General features: G+C 48.0%; 1 protein-coding gene across 1 annotated transcript; it reads left to right on the top strand.

Moving 5' to 3' along the window:
* The first annotated feature begins 982 nt into the window (after positions 1-982).
* Positions 983-11672, top strand: DDRGK1 (DDRGK domain containing 1). The gene is made up of 9 exons (XM_045981218.1): positions 983-1142; positions 2328-2534; positions 4004-4116; positions 4344-4445; positions 7385-7507; positions 7775-7813; positions 10383-10439; positions 10949-10997; positions 11372-11672. The coding sequence occupies exons 1-9, from the start codon at positions 1052-1054 to the stop codon at positions 11536-11538; spliced, it is 948 nt and encodes a 315-aa protein (XP_045837174.1). The 5' UTR covers positions 983-1051; the 3' UTR covers positions 11539-11672.
* The last annotated feature ends 11369 nt before the right edge of the window (positions 11673-23041 follow it).

Below are 23041 nucleotides of genomic sequence, written 5' to 3' on the forward strand. Positions count from 1 at the left end.
TTTAAAAATGTTAAAATATTCACATGGTGCCGTCTTTTTTAAAATCTTCCACTTCATACCATTGTTCCTTGGATCTTTGTATTATCACACACACACAGAGATTCATACTGCTGTTACAGCAAATTCCCAGTAGATTTTTGCTTTTTCAAAAATCTTGAGTTTACATACTGTCCCCAGGTTTTTTTCCCAAATAATTTTATTGAGATATAATTCCTACCTACTTTCTAAATAATTCTTTTTTAAAAAAATTATTTATTTATTTATTTATTTGAGAGCATGAACAGGTGGAGGGGCTGAGGGAGAGGGAGAAGCAGGCTCCCCATTGAGCAGGGAACCGCGCAGGACCCTGTGATCATGACCCCAGCTGCAGGCAAACACTTAGCCAACTGAGCTACCCAGGAGCCCCTTTCTAAATAATTCTTAAGAATTAAAGGGAAATTTAAATTCTATGGGTACTTAAATTTTGAGAGCTCACTATGGAAAACTGGGTCACAAATTCTCGTAGTAGTCTAATAAAGCTAATTTTATGCTAAAATAGGTATAAAGTTGCAGGTCTGAGTACAAAAATAATATCACAACTCATTTAAATATAAGATTTGTTCTCTTCTCCCCTCTCTTCTTTTTACAAAATCATATGACACAGATACAGGCAAAACTCTGCCCCAAATCTCATTCATCGTTTTCCCTCCTCCCAACATCTATCTTGAAATTGGTGTGTATCATTCCTCAGCATTTTTTTGTACTTTTTCTACATATGTACGTTTCTATAAACGCTCTGCGATATTGCTTAATGCTTTAAAAACACATATAAATGTGGCACCGCACAAAATCGTTTGAGAGCCTATCCAGTTATGAGTATTCTTATGCCCCCCAAATTCCTTTTACAGTAAAAAATTGAGCCGTCTTTAGGGAGTGTGCGGCCTGGGCGGGGCCCTGGCTGGTGGGCGGAGTCTAGGGTTGGAAACGGGAGGGGCCATACAGCCGTTGGGCGGGGCCCGGGAGATCCGGGGCCTCCGGGTGGACGTGCAGGTTCCGCCGGGAAGCTGCCGTCATGGTGGCCCCTGTGGTGTACCTGGTGGCGGCGGCTCTGCTTGTCGGCCTTATCTTTTTCCTGACTCACATCCGGGGCCGGACGACAGCAGGTAGGAGAAGCCGCCGCTTCAGGGCCGGTAGGGCCGCGTTCTCCGACCTCCTGAGCCTTCGTAGGCCGTCGCACCGCGGTTCCTGCGCATGCGCTGGGCTGCCCCGCTGGGCTGACGAGTAGCTCGGCGCCGGTCGCGCTTGTCCTGCTGCAGGCCAGTTGCGCGCCTGCGCATACGTGCGCGTCGCGGACGCGGCGGTGAGCCGCAGTGCAGCAGCCTACTCGAGGCCGGGATGGCAGCTACCCTACACCTTTCCCCTCAGTCTCAAAGATAGTCTCACTCAATCCCTGTCCTCGCCCCCCGGCACTCTAGACTCAGAGGGCCCTGTCCCCTGGCGGCCATGCTCCCATCCGTCATTGGGTCTATCCCCTGTGCGCCCCTAGGAGAGACCGCAGGGTTGTTCCGTCCCACCCAGGCTGGCTCCAGAGCGGGTGCCAAGAAGGGGGCCCTTGAGTATACTGTGACTACCTACGAGTTGTAACTCCCTGAATCTCTCTCTTTACCCCTCAAAGAGAGCACCTGTGCACCCTTCTCTCTCTTGCACCCCGACCAGGAGCTCAGGTCATCTGCCAGGGTAGGGAACAGATGCGCATGTCATCCTCCATCCCCCATTTCTAGTCAGTATGTGGGTTTGTGTATGTGTCTCTCCTCCTCTCTGGGCCCACAGGCTACTTCAGAGCACTTACATGCTCCAAGGGCAGGGGTCCGGCGGGTGGAGAGAGCTGAAGTAAGGCAGATAGCCAGGAAATCTTCCTGGAAGGGAAGCCTCATTCCCCAGGTGTGCTCCTGGATGGCATGCCTTATAAAACTATGGCAGGTGGTGTTAGGCAGGCAAGAAATAAATGCAGTCTTGCAGTAGGCATTCAGATGTAGTCTGGAGAAGTAAGGGTGAGCTTCCTGGAGGAAGTTGGGCTTCATCTCCTCCTGCAGGGTGGTAGTCTTCTGGCCGGCCGGCTGGAAAGGTATTGACAAAGGCAGGAGGGAACAGGTGATCCTGCTGCAAAGGACCAAGGTGTGGGTCTGGGTTATAAAGGCCCTTTTGATCTGAGAAACTGGGGCTTTGTGCTTTAGGCTGCCGTAAACTGGAGGAAGTTGAGTGGAGGGTGAGGCTTCCAGGGTGCTGCTCCCCTGCCATCAGGTGGGTTGGGCTGCTGGACAGTTGTGTGGTTCCTCTCTTCCCTACAGCCGGCCAGGAGCCATTGCACAATGAGGAGCTGCCGGTAGGAGCAGGCTCAGTGGCCCAACCTCGGCCCCTGGAGCCTGAGGAGCAGAGAACTGGGGGCAGGCCCCGGCGCCGGAGGGATCTGGGCAGCCGCCTGCAGGCCCACCGCCGAGCCCAGCGTGTCACCTGGGCAGAGGTGGATGAGAATGAGGAGGAGGCCATGATCCCAGGTGAGAAGGGCCCAGTCTGGAGGAGAAAGGGGCTAGTGTAGGGCATGAAGGGATCTCCAAAGCTGGGTGGAAGAGTGGGGTATGAAACAATAGTGTAGGAGACATGTCTGGGAGCCAAAGGATACGGTTGGGGGAAAGGAGACATAGGACCCATCCTTTGGTCCTGGTTCTGGACCCTGACCAGCAATTCTAGACCCTGATCCCTATTCTGTTGGGCTAGCCCCCTCTTCCTTCATTTTGGCTTTCAGTGTCTAAGCAGGAGGACAGGGGTCTTTAGGTTGACCTAGATAGTTCCTCAGTCCACTTCTTATATCCCAGTACCTTACAGGTATGGGCACAGTCATTTTCTGAGAGCCTCACTCTGGGACCAGAGTACCCAGCTAAGAGCTTCTGCAGTTCTTGAGGTGAGGTCACCTGTAATCCTAGAAGGGTTTAGGGTTGCAGACATTTTTTTGATGGAGCTTCCATATCCCTGGGAGACTGACAGAGGCCCTGGGATTTTGGGAAAAAATATCTCTTCTGCAGTGCTCAAACCTGGCTTGAGCCTGAGGAAGGGGCACTTGGGGCTTTTGCCCTGGTACTTTTGGGAATTAGCCCTTTAGCTCAAAAAAGAGGCAGTCTGTGGTGCCATTCTTTTTGTCTCAGACTTGGGATCAGACATCTCTGCTACTTGGGCATCAATAGGTTTGGGGTTTTAAATTTTATTTATTTGAGAGAGAGAGTGCGCACATGCACATACACATGCATGCTGGGAGCAAAGCAGGGGGAGGAGCAGATAGGGAGGAAAAAAGTAGGGGGGAATCTCAAGCAGATGCCACGCTGAGTGCAGAGCCAGAGACAGGGCTTGAGATTATGACCTGAGCCAAAATCAATATTTAGGGGCCACCCAGGTGTCCCAACAAGTCTTTAACTTTTAGCTGGCCCTAACTTTAGGTAGTCTTGGGGTTGGAGCTGTCTTTTTGGCTAGGTGCTGAGCCCAGAACCCTTAGCAGTTCTGGAACAGAGTGAGGACAATTTCAGATATGAGGCAGGGATACATTTCCCCATGAGGCCATCCTTCCCTGGAGGTTTGGCTCAGAGACAAACCAGAGAAGTCCGCAAGCCCAAACATCCCTGCCTATGATTTTCAGATGCTTGGATATTGGAACCTGACATCTCCCTTTTCATGGTGATACATTGGCTAAAGTTGCTATCTGTTCCCTTGCCTCGTGATTCCCTCACCTTTCTCCTACCTTACCCTCTACCCTCAACACACACACACCGTGCTCACACACTGTCACATACACACACTCAGAGCGTTAATTTCTGTGTTCATGGTAGATGTCTGTGGAGGGCAGAGCTGGGCTAGTGACATCTGCAGGTGAGAGGAACGGGATTCGCTGCCATGTGGAAAGGGACAAGGGGTAGGATGGATCCATCATCATCAGCGCTCTACAGGACCTGAACTGTCTTTCTTTGACCATACTCAGGCCAGGAGGAAGAAGGTATCGAGAAGCCGGTGGAAAGTCACCTGTCAGGGAAAATTGGAGCCAAGAAACTACGGAAGCTAGAGGAGAAACAGGCTCGAAAAGCCCAGCGTGAGGCAAGCAGGAGGGTTGGGGTGCAGCTCTGGGAAGTGTGGAAAGGTCCTGCCTTCCTTGTCCCCTATATCAGGGCCTCCCCTCGGGCTCTTTGCATGCTGCTTGCCTGACTGTCTCTTACAGCTTGGGTCCATGGTCTGGCCCACACCTTGCCACCCTGGCCTGTTTGTGAGGTAGGCAAGGTCTGGTTGGGGGTAGGGATGTGCTTCCTATGAAGGCCTCTCTCCAGGCAGAGGAGGCTGAACGTGAGGAACGGAAACACCTCGAGTCCCAGCGTGAGGCAGAGTGGAAGAAAGAGGAGGAGCGGCTTCGCCTGGAGGAGGAACAAAAGGTGAGACAGATATCCCTCCCCCACCCCCCACCTGCAGTCCTGACATCTGACACCTGAGCAGGCACCTTGCTGCTACTTTTTTTTTTTTTTTTTTTAAGATTTTATTTATTTATTTGACAGAAATCACAAGTAGGCAGAGAGGAAGGCAGAGAGAGGGGGAGGCAGGCTCCCCACTGAGCAGAGAGCCTGATGCGGGGCTTGATCCCAGGACCCTGAGATCATGACCTGAGACGAAGGCAGAGGCTTAACCCACTGAGCCACCCAGGTGCCTTGCTTCTTATGCAGCTCCTGACACTTCTAACCTAGGAGACGGGCCATGGACTGGGTTTAGGAACAGGCCCTGGTTTATTTGGTCCCCAGACTCTAAACACAACCTGTATGAAACTGCTGCTGAAAAGCAGAGCCGTTGATGGGGATTTTTGATTGAACATGCCTGAAGCATTTAAAGAAAATTGCGGTGGTTGGAGTAGCTAAAACAAGCTAAGCAAGAAGGAGAAAAGTCAGAGAGGGAGTAGGGTCTGAATCCTAAAGGCCTTGAAGTTGTTAAAGGTCACTGTAAGAGCTGATGGATCCTGCCTGAGCCAGGTCCTGTGGAGGGCCTGGCCTCGAGGAGATAGATGCTCAGTGAATAGGAACCACTACGGTAGGGGTGGTTAGTGAGCATTTGTTTGCCAGATGCTCCCTTTACGAAAACTGGTGCCCAAGAAAGGGAACATCACAAAAGTGCAATGTATACAGAGTGAGAGCCAGGATTGCCCCAGTTAGGAAGACCTCGCTGGTGCCTTTGGCCTCTCCCTGGCCCTGCTGTCCAGGGACCCTGGCTGGCAGGAAGCCTGGCTTTGGCTGCTGTAGCAAGCGGGCCAGAGCACAGGAGAGAGGAGGCGTTAGTGGAGGTTGCATTTTTTACCTTTCTGAATAATGACGCTGCCTGACGGACCTTAAATGTCCTGGGGTTCTCCTCCCCTGCACCTTACCTTATTGTGGTATATTTCCCATGGCCGATACCGATATATTGTCTTAACTAAACCCCATACATTATTCGTTATTCGGATTTCATTAATTTCCTCCACTATCCTTTTTTTTTTTTTTTAAAGATTTTATTTATTTATTTGACAGAGATCACAAGCAGATAGAGAGGCAGGCAGAGAGAGAGAGACAGAGGAGGAAGCAGGCTCCCTGCTGAGCAGAGAGCCCAACGTGAGGCTCAGTCCCAGGACCCTGGGATCATGACCTGAGCTGAAGGCAGAGGCTTTAACCCACTGAGCCACCCAGGTGCCCCCTCCACTATCCTTTTAAATGGTCACTTCTAGGACACCACATTACACTTAGTTATCATGTCTCCCCAGGCTCCTCTGGTTGTGACATTTTCTCAGATTTTCCATGCTTTTTAGTGATCTTGATAGTTTTGAGGAGTATTGGGCAAATACTTTATGGAATATTCCTCAGTTTGCTGGGCTGATTTATTTTTCTCATGGTTAGACCGGGGTTATGGATTTTGGGGAAGAGATCACAGATAAAGGGCCGTTCTCAACGCTGTGTATGAAGGATACCTGCTGTCAACTTGACTTGTCACAACTGAGGTTAACCTGGATTGCTTGGCTCAGGTTTTCTTTGCCAGATTTGTCTGCTGTGATGTTACGCCCTCCTTCCTGTAGTTCTTTGGAAACAAGTCACTGTGCACAGCCCACACTTAAGGGGTGGGAAGTTATTCTCCACCTCCTTGAGAGCAAAGTATGCAAAGTATTGGGGATTTTTCTGTATGGAAGATTTACCTTTTCTTCACTGTGTATATATTTAGTTGTTTATACCTACATGGACTGGTGGATATGTTTCGTGTGTTGCATTACGGTCTGATACCGTCTCATTTACCTTGTCACATAGGTCCGCAGGAGCTCTTGGAGTTGGCCCCGTGTACCTTTGACGTAACCTCATTGTTTTGTTTTCTGAGTACTTGCTTCCTTTCTGGCACTGCAAGATGCTCCAGGCTTATTTTGTGTGTTCTCTGTCCCAGCTTTAGCTACATGTTCAAAAAAAATCTTTTTGAGAGCTCTGGAAAATAGGCTGACTTGGAGGGAAGCTATGGCACTGGGCGGTGGTGGTGGTGAAGTGGCATGGTCGGACTGAGAATTTTCCGGAAGTTGAAGACAGAAGCAGTAGATAGGACTTTATTTCTGACCAGCTGGCCAGATGGCTCTGTGACGCACTGAGCCAGGGACCGGACGTGTGGGGAGTAGATCACAGGGTCTTTCTGGGACTACTCAACTTGAGGTACCTGTGAGATGGCCCAGTGAGTGCGTCACATGGGAGGAGAGATTTGGGGCAGGAGTACAACGGTGGCAGTCACTGGCAAGGAGATGGTTGTTGATGCTGTGGGCATGGCGTGGTGGCCTGAGGAGGGGAAGGAGGGAGGAGGGAGAGGGCTGAGCGATGGAGGAGGTGAGAAGAGTGACCCAAGGAGCAAGAGGAAACCCAGGAGAGGGTAGGATCTGCCAGCCAAGCGAGGGAAGACGAAATGGTCGGCTCTCCCGAGCATCACTGAGAGGACAGGGTTATGAGACTGATGTTGTCCCTTTGGATTGGGTGGGATGAAGGGCATGGGTAAGACCGTAGCACTTGTTTTGGTGGAGTTGAGTGAATGGATGATGAGGAAATGGAGCCTGGGTGTTTGTACACAAAGTTTGGACATGACAGGGATGGGATCATTGGCAGCATTTTAAAGGAGAGGGGGCTGAGCAGCACTTGTCTGGGAGGTGATGGAACTGATTAGAAGAGGAGCCTCTGCCTGTAGCTCAGCCTTGGGCTGAGGGAGAAGTGTCTTAAAGGAACTCCATCCCCGAAAAAGGGCCAGACTGTATGTGCTGGTACCCTGTGGGGGCAGCAGAGCCCAGAACAGGGATGGGGTGGGCATCTGCCCTGACATACCTGACTCTTGTCCACAGGAGGAGGAAGAGAGGAAGGCCCGGGAGGAGCAGGCCCAGCGGGAGCATGAGGAGTACCTGAAACTGAAGGAAGCCTTCGTGGTGGAGGAGGAAGGTGTGGGCGAGACTATGACTGAGGAACAGGTGGGCCTGCTGCCCCTGGAAGGCCCATCTCTGTACCCACCAAGCCTGCCACCCCCTCCCAGATACCTCATCATTCCTTGCCTGCTGCCCTTGTCATGCCCTGAGAGGTGGGTGGGCATTAGGCCCAGCAGGCTCAGGTTTGGAAGAGGGGGTGTCTCCGAACCCCTTACTGTGGGAAGCTCTGCTCACACAGATGGCAAGTGGGTGGCATAGACCCCTGTAGCCCCTGCAGGGGTGACACTCACCCCGATTTCTCTGCTCTTCTAGTCCCACAGCTTCCTGACTGAGTTCATCAACTACATTAAGGTAAGAAGCCACGGGACAGAGCCTGGGCGTCCGCTCCCTGCCTCACACTTGTGTGTTGTGTGTGCATGTGTGTGCGTGTCACGTGCGCTCTCTGGGCATGGAAGGAGTGGACCCAAGCTGGGGCTGTTGGCGGCTAACTTGAGCCCATGCAGGAGTGGGCAGGGGACCTGGGAGTCAGTGCTGCCCAGTCCTGGCCAGAAGAGCCCCTCCTGCTTTGACAGTGGAGAGGGACCCGGTCTGTGTGGGAGGCCTGAGCCTTCAATCACTTCCTCACATTCAGGGTTTGACAGTCTCCCTGCTCCTCAGACCCCACGCTCAGTGAGTCACTGTGTTTTCAAGTTTCTTCACATGTATTTTCTGTCAGTTCTGTCACACTGAGCTCTGTTGAGTTGAAACAAGCATCCCCGGCCACGTGTTTCTGACCAGGAACTTGGGTCTGCAGGGAAGCAGGATGATGTTTCCTTTGGAATCTAGGGCGGGACAGCACGTGTGTCCCCGTCCGTCTGGAGCCGGGCTGGATGCTGCTTGGAGTTGCATAAGCATGTCCTGCTCTGCTTTGCTGCTAAGCAACTTCTCTCCCAAGAAGGATGCTCGGAGGGGAGAGGTTTTCAAGTGCAGCTCAGAGGTGCAGAGGCGGCTGAGGGAAGGAGTGCAGAGGGAGTGGAGGCGGTGGAGGGGGTGCTACTAGGGGGTGCCAAGGAGCCAGGCCTTGCATAATCCCCCCCCAACTTCTTCCAAAGGGAGCAGGGTTCAAACTCCTCCCACCAGTAAGGGGCTGGGTTCATGGCCTGGGGGCCTGGTATTCCTCTCGGGGAGAGAGCTCATTCCTCTCTGATGGAACCCCCGAGGGCTGCCAGGACATCTGTCTCACACTTTCCTGCTGCTCTTTGGAACTCACCATCCCCACCGACCCAGTGGGCAGCGACAGATCTTGAGTCTGTCCTCCAGGAAGCCCTCATCCACCAGTTTCAGCTCCCCCTCACCTCTGCAGAGACTCCAGTAGAGGCCCTGGGGGCAATTCCGGCCCTTGCTTTTAGAGGCTCTCTAGAGAGGCCGTTTTGCGGGGTGGGGTTCTCCAGACTCTCCTGGACCGCAGAGGTCTTTCCAGCCTGCACAGGCTGAGCTCCTGCAGCTGCTGTCTCAGGGAGAAGGACAACTTCCGGAACTCAGTCCACCTGCCTTCTTCCAGGTTCCTGGGGAACAGGCCCTTGAATGCTAGCATTTCAGAACCGGAGGCATGTTTTCGTGCCAGGTGTAGTTTATGTGCAGCGTAGGCCTAACTTGCTCTTGTCAATCCTCTCTCCCTTCTGAGCAGGGCTAAGTGGGTAGGTTCGTTTTTCTAAATGTACTTTGGGCCCCAGTATCCTCTCAGGCTAGGTCTTCAGGGACCCCTGGGGTGACTCTGTGGTCACATTCTGAGCTGTCACTGAGAACCCAGGGCCTACTCCCAGCCTTGTAGGTAGAGGCCAGCTGGCCAGGTCACCTTGTGCTTGCCACCCCGTGGCCCAGCCTCCATTCACTTGCCTCCCGGCATGCACATTCATTTTGGCATTTTGAACAGTCACATGCCATCTGCAGCTGAGGAGGCGTCACTGTGTCACTTCTCCCCCAGCTCATTTGCTATGGAAGATTCCTGGACATGCAGAAGACCGCCTTCTCTCAAGTCACATGCTCTCTGTCTGGGGAGGGGATGGGGGAGGCAGGGCAGATGCCTGCGTAGGACCCAGTGGTGGACCCTCGGTCACACCCCTGCCCCCCACCAGGAACCGAAGTTTCTACTGAGAGTGTGAGGGAAGCACATGGAGCGTGGCCATGCATGGAAAGCTCTGAGACAGTAATTTTAAGGGTGGACACAGTGCCTCAACAGAGTGAAAAAAGGATGGGGAGCAGTGTGGCACATCAGGGTGGTGGGGTTCTCTAGGCTGAGGGGGCAGTGAACAGAGGCGAGACAAGAATGAGCTGTACTGCTTCTACCAAGACCCTCCCTCATCAGGGCTTCCCATCTGCTCTCTTCTTGTCCACGTTCTCGCCTGTCTTCTTGCCGGCTACGAGCTCAAGGGCAGGAGCTGTGACTTCTTCACCTCTGCACCCCCCCACACCTTTTCAGCTCCTGGTCCTAGCAGGTCTTCAGCAAACACAGGTCCTAGTGACAGTTTTTTAATAAGCTTTTGGCATTTGTCAGCCTCTCCCTTCATCTTTGTGGTGCTTCCCCTTCCAGCCTGTTCACAATGTTAAAATGATATGGCTGGATGCAGGGGAGAAAGGTAGCCGCTGTGCTTGACTCTCCATGGGTGTCTGTCTCAGGGTAGTCCCCAGGCCAGGACGTGACTCATGGGGCAGGTTTTAGTTTGAGCAGATCCCTCCCAGTAAGCATGGGCATGAGAGTCGATGAGTGTGCGTGTGTGTGTGTTTCTGTGTGTGTGTACAGGCAACTGGGAGAGCATGTGAGTAGTGTGTGAGAGAAACAAAGCTCTCCCATGGGAGCATGGAGCCTGCTTAGCCAGCCACCCAGAGCAGAACAGGCCGGTGTGCTGACCTCAGAGGCTTTCTCCCCTCCCCCTCCTTGCAGCAGTCCAAGGTCGTGCTCTTGGAAGACTTGGCTTCCCAGGTGGGCCTGAGGACTCAGGTAAGCCCTTGAAGGTGGCCTGCTCCGTGGAATATGGCCACAGGGTCTATATGGCTGTCAGAGGGGGACCGCCTTAAAGATAGGAGTATTAATGCCCTCAAGCAAGAGTAGACTGTTAGGAATTTTTTGGCACCCCAGGAATCTTGCCTTCCGACTAGACAGAGGAAAAAAGAAAGAGCCCAAACCCTTCACTCTAGCAACCCCTGTAAGCAAGGCAGCCCAAACCCAGTTACCTTGACAACTCTTGCAAACAGGCTGTGCCAGCCTTCACGGCCAAATGTCCCCACCACTCCTCTCCTGCCTTGAAGAAAGCCTCTCTCGGAGGTCTTACAGTGCCCTGGGACCACGGCCCTATCTCCCCTGAACCCCTCCAGACGAGAAGCAAAGAGTCACATTGGGGGCGGCCTTGAGAAGGAGAGGAGGAGATTTGATTGTGGTGGGAGGGAGAGTGCAGCTGTCTTTTGGGATGGCCATGCCCATCTCTGCTCTGAGACTTGTTCTTCTCATAGGATACCATAAACCGCATCCAGGACCTGCTGGCTGAGGGGACTCTGACAGGTGAGAGGATGAGAGTCAGTCACCATAGGCCCTGGCCTTGGGGTGTGTCTAGCCACAGAGGGCCTGCAGGGGTTTTTGCAGAGGCAGGATGATCCCTGTCTCAGCCCCAGGTGGGGAAGTGGTGTGCAGGAGGGCCGCTGAGCAGAGGGAGGTGCCCAGGCCTGGGAGCGGCTCTGGGTGACTGGGACAAGAAAGCTGGATTTGGATTTGACTCATATAGTCAGGACTGGGTACAGCCTGAGGAGCCCAGGCAGGTGGGCAGGCTTGGAGGGCTCTGAGCCACTTGTGAAGGGGTAGGTGGGTGGGCATTCTCAGGCAGTGGTGGGAAGGAGACCCTAGAAGGCTCAGCCCCCACAACCCTCCTGTCCCCACAGGTGTGATTGACGACCGGGGCAAGTTCATCTACATAACCCCCGAGGAACTGGCTGCCGTGGCTAACTTCATCCGACAGCGGGGCCGGGTGTCCATCACTGAGCTTGCCCAGGCCAGCAACTCCCTCATTGCCTGGGGGCGGGAGCCCCCTGTACAGTCCCCAGCCTGACCTAGCCCTTCCCTTTTGGACTAGCAGCTCGCACAGCCTACCCGGGCGTACAGCTTAATCCCTCTCCTCCACCCTGGGAGAGAGATGGAATGTGGCCAGGCAGTTACAGATTAAAGGCCTGTGAGCACTGCTGAGCTTGGTGTGGCTTGGTGTGACGAAGGCCTGGCCTGGGAGCCCGGATGAGCAAGTGAAGTCTAGTCCTCAGAACATATCTGGGGGGTGGATGGGAGGAGCCCTGTGGGGGCAGATGAAAGTTCCATTCTTACCATGCGTTCATTCGTTGAAAAAGAATATTGAGCAATTACTGTGTTCCTTTGTACCCTACAAAGATGAGGTCTTTCTCTCCCTCCCCCACTTCCCAGAGCAAAAGTAAGCAACCTTAGGGCAACATCTCCCCTAACTGGGGAGGGAGGTCTCATTATTGGTTATGTGGGTGGTTTGAGGAACCCTACGGTGTGCTGAGAGCACTTAAAGAGAAGAGGGAAGTGCCAAGGATAGAATCCTAAGGAACATCAGCCTTTCAGAGGGCAGGAAGGGTGGTCAGGGAGGGACAGAGGCTAGGCAGGTGGAAGGAAGGGAGGAACCTGCTTGAGCTGGGTAGAGTTGTGCAGTAGAGAGATGTGCTTCCTACGGCCCATCCCATGAATTTAGCTCTTTATCCTGGCCAGAAAGTTTAGACGGTGTGGGTGATTCCACCCACTGTTAGATGTAAGGACCATATGCTCAGGAGTGGGTGTGAGATGGGAGATGTGTCTCTCCTGTAGGGTCAGTCACTCTAGTTGCTGTGGGCTGCTCGTGGCATGAGCTTCCTGCTGTGCCGAGGGTGAGGCATGGGTTTAAGTGTATTTTTTATGCAGAGTTGCCCCTAAACATAAACCACCTACTTCCTCTGCTGGTAGAGGAGACAGCTTTTTGCTCCTACCCTGGAGGAACCGGTCTATGGAGATGGTGATGGAGCAGGACATCAGACTGTAGGGTAGAGCCTTCCTGAGTGTCATCAAGGATGATTTTGACTCACTTGGTGCCATAAATAATAACTATAGTGCCTAAATTCCAAGTGAGGCGTGACTGCTGCTTCTGTCAGCTATAGGCACTAGGAGTCACCTGGAGCTAGAAAGGGCCACGTGCAGTGTTTGGAATACCATCTGGGAGCCCACAGTCCAGTAGGAGAGGGAAGAAAGAGAGAGAGGTACTGACAGTATGAGAAAGAAACATAAAATTGTAAAGGGAAAAGAAAGCGTACAGTTTGAGTGATGGTTCTCAGCCCCGGTTGCTCTTTAGAAGCCCCTGGGGAGTCATCACAGTCTCTCGCCAGGCTGCGTCCTGAACCAGTGCCATCAGAATCTCCGCGGGTGGGACCCCAGCGGCATCAGTGGGAGACTTCAGCATGTGCCTAGGTTGAGAAGGTGGTAGGGTGGGGTGGAGAGACAGGCCATCAAGTTATAAGTAATGAAAATCCCCACTGGAAAGGGCTTCTCCCAGAGCAAGACAGGGGCTCCAAGTCTCCTCCGCCCTTCCCCTCCGCTCTTGGCCAAGGCCATCCAGGCGGCGGGAGGACTGCAGCAGCCCCAGCTCCACATTCCATCAGGACAGTGCACCCTCCATCCACAGGCCCAGAGGGAGGAAGAGGCACGTCCCTTTCTTGCGTCCTGGAAGCCTTCTAAAACCCCTTATGTCCCAAGGGCTTAGAGTGGAGGAGAAAACCTATGACCCTTTGAATTTTTTAGCGATCAACGCACTAATCTAAGAAATTTATCAGATGAGCTGTTCTTGAAATAGTGATTAACATTTTTCTAAGTATGTAGAACCTCTTTTACAATAAATGAAAACTTTCAGGTTTAGCCACTTACAATTTTTCAAGCATTTAAACAATTATTACTTCAATACTTCTCCACATTTCAAGTTCCCAAATTTAATATATACTTTAATGTATACTTTAAATGCTTTAATGTCTCAAACAGTAGCAGTACAACAATGATGCTACTGATCTGCATGTGTAGTACTGAAACTGATCATAAACATCTCAGTACCATGGATTTACATTTGCTTATTCATTAGCTCTGATTTTATTTCTTTTTCTTCCTGAGGGCACAGTTTTCACTTCTTCTGGAGCCCCAGGGTGATTATCTCAAGGGGCTGAGGACATATATATAACATATATATATGAAAAAATGAAGCAGGGACCCTGGACTTGACCTTGACTGGGACCCTGAGGCCTTTGTGTGGCCCCTTTTTCCCTTAGTTGGTACCTCACCGACTAAGCCACCCTGGTGCCCCACTCCTTTATTTTTATACTGAACGTTTCTTATAACAAAAGTTTAAAATTAAACATGGAGGGGGGTGCTGGGTGGCTCAGTCAGTTAAACATCTGCCTTCGACTTAGGTCATGATCTCATGGTCCTGGGATCCAGCCCCGCGCCAGGCTCCCTGCTCAGCGGGAAGCCTGCTTCTCCCTCTCCCTCTGTCCCCTCACCCCTAGCTTATGCTCTCGTTCTATCTCTATCTCAAATAAAATTTTTAAAAACAAACAAACAGAAGGGGCCCTGGCTGGCTCGGTTGGTGAAGCTTGTGGTTCTTGATCTCAGGATTGTGACTTCAAGCTCCATGTTGGGTATAGAAATGACTTGAAAATAAAAAGTTTTTTTCAATTTGAAAGTAGTTATTTAATAATTGACAAAATTACAAAAATAATCACAGTGGATACTTTAGTTCATCCTTCTAATAAGCCTATTGATGGGGTCTTCCCTGTTGCCAGTATCCCCACCTTCTACAAAATGGGTAGTCCTTTTCTTCATTCCCCCTCATGGAGAAGATAATTTGAAGGGCTTAAAAATAAAACATTTTTTAAAATAAATAGGGGCACCTGGGTGGTGCAGTTGGTTGAGTGTCTGATCTTAATTTCAGCTCAGGTCATGAGCTCGGGGTTGTGGGATCAAGCCCTGTGTTGGGCTCCTCTGTGTCCGGTGCGGGGTCTGCTTGGTATTCTTTCTCCTTTTCCTTCTGGCCCTCCCACTCATGCGTGCATGTGCTCTCTCTCTAAAATAAATAAAACTGGGGCACCTGGGTGATTCAGTTGGTTCAGCATCTGCCTTCAGCTCAGGTCATGATCCCCAGGTCCTGGGATCGAGCCTTACGTACCGCTCCCTGCTCAGCTGGGAGTCTGCTTCTCCCTCTCCTTCTACCTTGCTTGTGATCTCTCTCTCTGAAATAAATAAATATTTTAAAAATAAAATAAATCATTTTTAAGTAAATAAACACAATGAGCCCTAAATGATCTCGTGATCTTGGCTCAAGGTAAGCTTCAGAAAAGGGGCTAAAAAGCTGGGCCCTTTGAGGCCTCCAGTAATCTCCCCATTCATCTGGCAATTGACACAAGCAGGGGGAGGGGCAGGGGGAGAAGCAGGCTCCCAATGGAGCAGGGAGCCGGATGGAGTGCTCAATCTGGCAACCTGGGATCATGCCCAGAGCTGAAGGCAGACCCTTAACTGCCTGAGCCACCCAGGCGCCTGGAGGAACTCATTCCTTAATCCTTCTTTGCAGTCTTCATATCCCACAAATCATCATTACTCCATCCGCCCCTCCTTCTGCACCCCCATTGGACCGCCATCAGAGGGTACCGCCTCAAGCCTTCACAAGTGCTGACCCAAACATCAGCTGTCCCAAGCCCCAGCCCCAGTGGAGACTGTCCACTAAGGCTGTGTTTTCCAAACTTACTTGACATTATCTCTTATTAAGAAATCAATTTTGGGGTTGCCTGCGTGGCTCTTTGGTAAGCATCTGCCTTCGGCTTAGGTCATGATCCCTGGGTCCTGGGATCAAGCCCCCCATGGGGCTCCCTGCTCCGCAGGAAGCCTGTTCTCCCTCTCCCACTGCCCCTGCTTGTGTTCCCTCTCTCGCTGTGTGTGTGTGTGTGTATGTGTGTGTCTTCTCTCTGTCAAATAAATAAAATCTTTTTAAAAATCCATTTTTTATTTGGACTTACAAGCATGGACTTAGTCCATGTTTGTATGCCCATGCATAGAGATCACTGAAGCTAAGATGTCCTAGCGTTTTGCTTAGTGTGGTTAATGCATGTTGATATTTGCTTCTCTGATCTGTACCAGAGCTGATAGTGACTACATTGATTTCATTACCCACTAACAGAACTCAGCCTACAGTCTGAAAAAACAGCATTCTAAGGAGCCTGTTCCTTTTACATTGAGGACAGGACAGGATCAGTATCTGGATGCAGAGCTGTGTATCCTATATAACATGTATAATATATGACTGAAACTGAAACTGAAAAATAGTTTTACTTGGTTTATCCTGACACCATACATAATTTTTGGCTTATTATACATTATCTGATTACTCTCTAGAGCAAAATGCATAAGGCAACCTTAGAACCTAACAGATATCAATACTGTAACATTAAACTTGTTTAAATACGATCTTTTACATAAAACAGGTTAGATTTACTGGCTGGTTTTAGTCATTTTAACTTTCTTGACTTACATTGCTAACATAGTGGTATAAAACACATCCTTTATAGTAATAATAATACAAGAACTAAAACTAGTAATGCTCCAACTGTATTGTCACCGAGTCCCTGAAATTTAATACTTAAGTTACTTGATTTCTCTTTGTTTCTCATCAATGAGGTTAGTCTGGCCACTTTGGAGTTGAGCTAAACCCTACGGTTTATAAAACAGCACAGCTGGGTGGACACAGGCTTGATGTCTACTTTGGCAGCTGTCTTTATGTATCCTGTAGTTTGTGCCTATTGCCTCATATCAAAATAGACCGTTATAACAAATATGAATAGATGAGAAGTTATTGAGCATATAATCCATCACCACTGAACTATGGTAACTCAAGAGAGAAGTTTACAAATGATAAGGACACATGGAAGTTTAGGGCCCAAAGGCAGATAATAAAAATCTCACCTAGCCATATCATTTGCAGTGATATCTGCAATGTAAAAAGTTAACAAAGAAGGCTTTCTGCTAGACAGATTTATCCCGGCTTTTACAAAAATTAAATCCGGCAACATTTTTGGGGTCTGAATGTTTCTGTAAGACTGATTAAAGATTTGGGTATAACCATAATTCTGTGTTGCAATAATCCTTATTATTCTGCTTAGGACTTTAAGAAGAACAACACGCTTCACAAATCGATGTGAGTTTATAAAACTCACGTAAAAGGGGCACCTGGGTGGCTCAGTGGGTTAAAGCCTCTGCCTTCGGCTCAGGTCATGATCCCAGGGTCCTGGGATCGAGCCCCGCATCGAGCTCTCTGCTTCCTCCTCTCTCTCTGCCTGCTTCTCTGTGATCTGTCTGTCAAATAAATAAATAAAGTCTTTAAAAACAAAAAAACAAAAAAACTTCATGTAAGAGGTGGGTGGTAGGATGGTGGCTTGTATTTGTTTATGCTTTGTTTCTAAATATCTTGCAATGGGGTTTACACTGTATAGATACAGGTAAGTTTTATCATTCGTTTTATATAAATAAAGCATTAGTTACATAAAAACAAAAAAAATATTAGGGACCCTTGAGAACATAAAAGCAAAACCTACCTTCTATTGGGAAAAATATGCAATTAGTAAAGAAGAGTGTTTAAAAGGAGTATACAGTTTAGTAGGTTTTTAATATTTTTCCCTTTAACCTTTATTTCTCAAGGGTCCTGTGGGGGTACGTGTAAGCATCAGCTCATCAGCTTATAAAACCCCATGTAAAAGACTCCAGCATACTTGGATCATAAATGTTTCAGTTATAGTTTTATATGGGTCTGGATAACCCCCAAGGCCTTTACTAGTCATGCCCAGGAATTTTTGGCCCAATTCTAGAGCTTTTTATTTCCTCATAAAGCAAGCACAGCTGTAAAAAGCTTTAGTACAAACATCCAAACTTAAGCATGGATTAAAGTGCCATGTCTGCCCCCCGCTGCCCCCCATTTGGCATTTGGAGGTCACTGCCCAGTCATCCCAGAGAAGCCCCACATTCCCTTTGGATAACTGGTGGGTAGGACCCCAAAGGGTCGGGTTGTCTGTTAAATTGTAGGTTTTCACTTGCATCTCTTCAATATCAGCAGGTCTAGAGATGTTTTCCATGGCTGGCCATTTGTATTCTGTGAATGATTTCCCTTTTACCCAATTGTCTGTAGATGGAAGGGTTTTTGCAGTTTCATTCATCATTCAACAAATGAATGTTGAGTGTCTGTTACCCATTTGCACTAGGTTTCTAGTACTGCTGTAACAAATTACCACAAACTTAGCAACATAAAACAACACAATTTCCTATCTTTAGTTCTGTACAAGTCCAATATGGGTCTTACTGGGCTGAGATCAACATAGAGTTGTTTCTTTCTGGAGGCTCTACTCCATCTTCAAGCCACATCCCTTGGCTTATGGTCCTTTTCCTCCATATGTAAAGCCAGCTACCCTGCATCACTAACCATTCTTCCTTAGTCATATGCCCCCTGCTCTGACTTCTGCCTTCCTCATCCACTTGTGAGGATCCTTATGACTACACTGGGCCCCCTGGATAATCCAGGCTAATCTCTTTTTATTTTTTTAAAGATTTTATTATTTATTTGACAGGGATCACAAGCAGGCAGAGAGGCAGGCAGAGAGAGAGAGCAGGAAGCAGGCTCCCTGCCGAGCAGAGAGCCGGATGCGGGGCTTGATCCCAGGACCCTGAGATCATGACCTGAGCCGAAGGCAGAGGCTTAACCCACTGAGCCACCCAGGCGCCCCGCTAATCTCTTTTTTAATAAAGATTTTTAAGTAATTTCTACACCCACCATGGGGCTCAAATTTACAACTGGAGATCAAGATTGCATGCCATACTGACTTATCACCCTTAATCTCCCTATTTTAAGGTTAGCTGATTAGAAACCTTAATGCTGTCTACAAGCTTAATTCTCCTTTGCCATGTAACCTAACATGTTTACAGGTTCAGGGGATTAGGACTTGGATATCTTTGGGGGTTCATTAATTCTATTTACCAGAGTATTTTTTTAAAAAGATTTTATTTATTTATTTGACAGAGATCACAAGTAGGCAGAGAGGCAGGCAGAGAGAGAGAACGGCGGAAGCAGGCTTCCCGCCCAGCAGAGTCCGACTCGGGGCTCGATCCCAGGACCCTGAGATCAGGACCCAAGCTGAAGGCAGGGCTTTAACCCCCTGAGCCACCCAGGCACCCCTATTTACCAGAGTATTAAGATGGGGATATGGAATTTTTTTTTTAAGATTTCTTTTTATTTGAGGGGTGCCTGGGTGGCTCAGTTGGTTAAGCGTCTGCCTTTGGCTCAGGTCATGGTCTCGGGGTCCTGGGATCGAGCTCTGCAGTGGGCTCCAGCCCCGCCGTGGGATCCCTGCTCAGCGGGGAGTCTGCTTCTCCTGCCACTCCCCCTGCTTGTGCTCTCTTTCTTGCTCACTCTCTCTCTCAAATAAATAAATAAAATCTTTTTTAAAAGATTTTTTAAAAATAATCTTTAAAAAGATTATAAATAAATCTTTAAAATAGATTTTATTTATTTGAGAGTGAGAGCATGTGGAGGGATGGGGGAAGAGGGAGAGAATCTCAGTAGACTCCCTACTGAGTGTGGAGCCAGACTTGGGGCTCCATCCCACAAGCCCGAGATCATGGCCTGAGCCGAAATCAAGAGTCAGACTGAGCTACTCAGGTGCTCCAAGATATGAAATTTTAAAGTATCCTGTCTGTATAGATGCTACAAGTTAGTGGGGAAAACAGATGATTAATCAATCACAATTTTTCTTCTCATATTATTTTTCATATTTTGGTATTAAGATTATTCTACCTTTGGGCCGCCTGGGTGGCTCAGTCATTTCAGTGTCTGCCTTAAGCTCAGGTCATGATCTCAGAGTCCTGGGATTGAGCCCCACATCAGGCTCTTTGCTCAGCCGAGAGCCTACTTCCCCTTACCCCTCTGCCTGCCTCTCTGCCTACTTGTGTTCTCTCTCTCTCTCTCTCTCTGTCAAATAAATAAATAAATAAATCTTAAAAAAAGATTATTCTACCTTTATAAAATGAATTAGGGAGCATTTCATCTTTTCCTATGATTTAGAATGATCTCTTTATAGATTGGGTAGAACTATAGCATAGGGCAAGTGCCATTCAAAAGGGTAAACCCTGAACACTTAATTTTTCATGTAGTTATAGATCTTACTAAAAACTAATTATAATCAGGTTTAAGTAGCTTTTTCTATTTGAAAGCTTTAGTTGGTGCATAAAAACAAGAAAATACTGAAAAAAGAGCTCATTTTATTATACACAAAATGACTGCATCCTGCAAACCTCCAGATTTACACTTGGCTTGCTCCCTCACTTCCAAGTCTTTAATTTGAATGCCACTTCTGCAGGCAGGCCTTCCATCTTATTCAGAATTGGGATTCCCCCAGCAATCTCAACTTCTCCTTAGTAGTTGGCACTTTCTAATCTACTATATATTACTTACTGTCTCTTCCCACTAGAATGCAAACCCCCATTAGAGCAGGGGGTTTTGAGCAGATATTTAATATATTAATAGCCTGCTATCTCTAAATTTTCAGAGCTTCTTCAGCTGTTTACTTTAACAAGCAAACTGCATTATCTTTTTTTTTTTTTACAAAAGTAATACATGCTTGTTGTAAAAAAATTAAAAGGCAAACATTACAGAAGTGCCTAGAATCTTCTCTTCTGCCCTCCTCCCTGTAATCCCACCATCTCAAGTAGCCGCTACTAATAACTGGATGTGCATTTTTTCCACTTTTCTATGCAGGTACATATACATTATTACTAAAATAAGATGGGGAGCCTGGCTGGCTCAGTTGGAAGAATATGCAAGTCTTGATCTTGGGATTGTGAGTTTGAGCCCCACATTGGGCACAGAGATTACTTAAATAAATAAAAAAAAAAATATATATATATATATATATATATTTGAGTTGTAAAATTGCTTTAATTCAGTTCTCTCTGCTAAATAAATATATTTTTAAAGATTTTATTTATTTGAAAGATAGAGGAGAGACAGAGCAAGCAGGGGCGGGCTAGGGGAGGAGCAGAGGGAGAAGGGCAAGCTGACTTCTTTCTGAGTGCGGAGCCCAGCTCTGGGCTTCATCTCACCATCCTGAGATCATGACCTGAGCTGAAATCAAGAGTCAGACGCTTAACCTATTGAGCCACCCAGGCTCCCGGAAATAAAGAAAGATTTAATAAATAAATAATAGAAGAGTTAGAGCATGCATACATATGATTCTGCTCCTTGCTTTATTTTCACTTACTATAGTCATCTATGTCAACAAATAGAAACCTATGCCATTCTTTTACATCACGATTGTTACATTGCACTGGACGCATTGTGATTCATTTACTCATTCTTCCATTAATAGTATTTATGTTTAAATGTTTCTATTACAGTCAGTACGTCAGTGACTTCTCTTTGCACATCTATCATATTATTTGTGACAGCATTTCTTCCCAGAATGGAATTGCTAAATCTGAGGATATGCACTTTGCACATTTTTATATATCTATGACCCAACTGTCCTCCCAAAAGGTTGTACCAATTTATACTCTCAAAAACACTGTGAGTTCCTGTTTCCCTATAGCTTCACCAGCATGCACTATCATCAATTTTTAAGTTTTGTCAGTCTGATACACTCTCCCCCTCCCAGCTTTATTGTAATAATAGACTCTTGTTTTAATCACCTCCTCTTTACCATTGGTGAGGGAGGAGTTCCCACCCTAGGGTTACGGGGATGGCCAAACACAGCCGCTGACACTGGACAGGTGGGACCGACAGCGGTTTGTCAGTCCCCTATCCTCATGGCTCAGGGAAGGAGGAGGACCCCACAAGCCACATGGGGACATCCAAGTGTCACACTCACAAATGCAGTGAACAACCAGAGGACAGACAAGCTTTGTAGCAGTAAGAGGCTGAGGTGTGCCTGTTTTTCCTGCAGGGAATGTGATTGGTTTGTTTGAATGATTCCACAGGCTGGCAAAGAACTGAGACCTGCTTTCAGAGATAAGCAGAAACGGCACCTGGTTGATTTGATAAGGAGGATTCTTTGGCAAGGGCAACGTTCAGTTCAGCTATTTGAGGCACTCCTGATTTTACCAGATGTCAAGACACAAAATAGCGAATCTTAACTTCAACTGTTTCTGGTTAATCAGGAGGGTTCTTTTGGGCACTGATTTTTGAGTGACTTTTTGGCATATATTATGACAACTGTTTGGGTTTTTCTTTTTCTCATTTAACAAACTCATGGACTAATTTCATATACAGTCATAGTTAATTTTATTTCCTTCAGTTGTCTTTAGTAATTCCCCCCCCCCAGAATTGATAAGTATAACTGGTTTGCTGTTTTCCCTTTTATGTTATCTTTATTAGGAATTGGTATAAGGAGAATTATAGTCTCATAAAATGAAATAGCTTTCTAACTTTTCTGGGCTGTAATACAGATTTACAGGGTAAGGATTATCTGTTCACTGAAAGTTCGAGACAATCCTTCCATTAAACCATCTGAGCCCAGAGCCTTTTTTGGACATATTTCTTAGATAATGTTTTCAACATCCTTCTTATTTTTGTAATTGTATCTCCCAGAAAATGGTCCACTTTATCAAGACTTTCATATACATTAGAACAGAATCAGCTAGGATACTCCCTTATTTTCCTGTTGTTCTTCTTAAAATGCAAAACCACATTCTCTATAAAATAGGAACAGAAAACTAAAAAGAGATTAACTGAGATCAAGACAGAGGTGGGGTGGAAATTGGGTAAGATCAAAGGAAGATATAACAAGCAGAATTAGGGGCACCTGTATGGCTCAGTCAGTTGAGTGTCTGCCTTGGGCAGCTTGGGTCATGATCCTGGGATCCTGGGATTGAGCCCCCTGTCTGGCTCCCTGTTCAGTGGGCTCCTTGCTTGTGAAGAAAAACACGAGATACTCTCTCAGGATGCAGAGAAAAAGGATGAAGAGATTTAACTGACAGTGGTAATCTAATGTGATAATTTTAGGAGAGGGAAAAAAAAAAAAAAAAAGCCCAAAGCAACCCTGTTCATAGAATGGACAGGAACATATTAGAAGAAAACTTTTCTAAGCTGAAAAGACCACTTCTTTTCTGGAAAATTAATAGACTTCTGCGGTAAATATTTAACTTTTTTTTTTTTAATTATTTATTTATTTATTTGACAGAGAGATCACAAGTAGACAGAGAGGTAGGCAGAGAGAGAGAGAGGGAAGCAGGCTCCCCGCTGAGCAGAGAGCCCGATGCAGGACTCGATCCCAGGACCCTGAGATCATGACCTGAGCCGAAGGCAGCGGCTTAACCCACTGAGCCACCCAGGTGCCCCTTTAACTTTTTTTTTTTAAGATTTTATTTATTTATTTGACAGACAGAGATCACAATTAGGCAGAGAAGCAGGCAGAAAGAGAGAGAGGAGGAAGCAGGCTCCCAGCAGAGCAGAGAGACCGATGCGGGGCTCGATCCCGGGACTCTGGGATCATGACCTGAGCTGA

Source organism: Meles meles, chromosome 16 (assembly GCF_922984935.1).
Source record: "Meles meles chromosome 16, mMelMel3.1 paternal haplotype, whole genome shotgun sequence".
Classification (NCBI taxonomy): domain Eukaryota; kingdom Metazoa; phylum Chordata; class Mammalia; order Carnivora; family Mustelidae; genus Meles; species Meles meles.

Coding starts and splice junctions, on each gene's coding strand:
- DDRGK1 (XM_045981218.1), top strand. CDS start 1,052: ATGGTGGCCCCTGTGGTGTACCTGGTGGCGGCGGCTCTGCTTGTCGGC. Junction 10,440..10,948: donor AGGTGGGCCTGAGGACTCAG/GTAAGCCCTTGA, acceptor TTCTTCTCATAG/GATACCATAAACCGCATCCA. Junction 10,998..11,371: donor GGCTGAGGGGACTCTGACAG/GTGAGAGGATGA, acceptor CTGTCCCCACAG/GTGTGATTGACGACCGGGGC.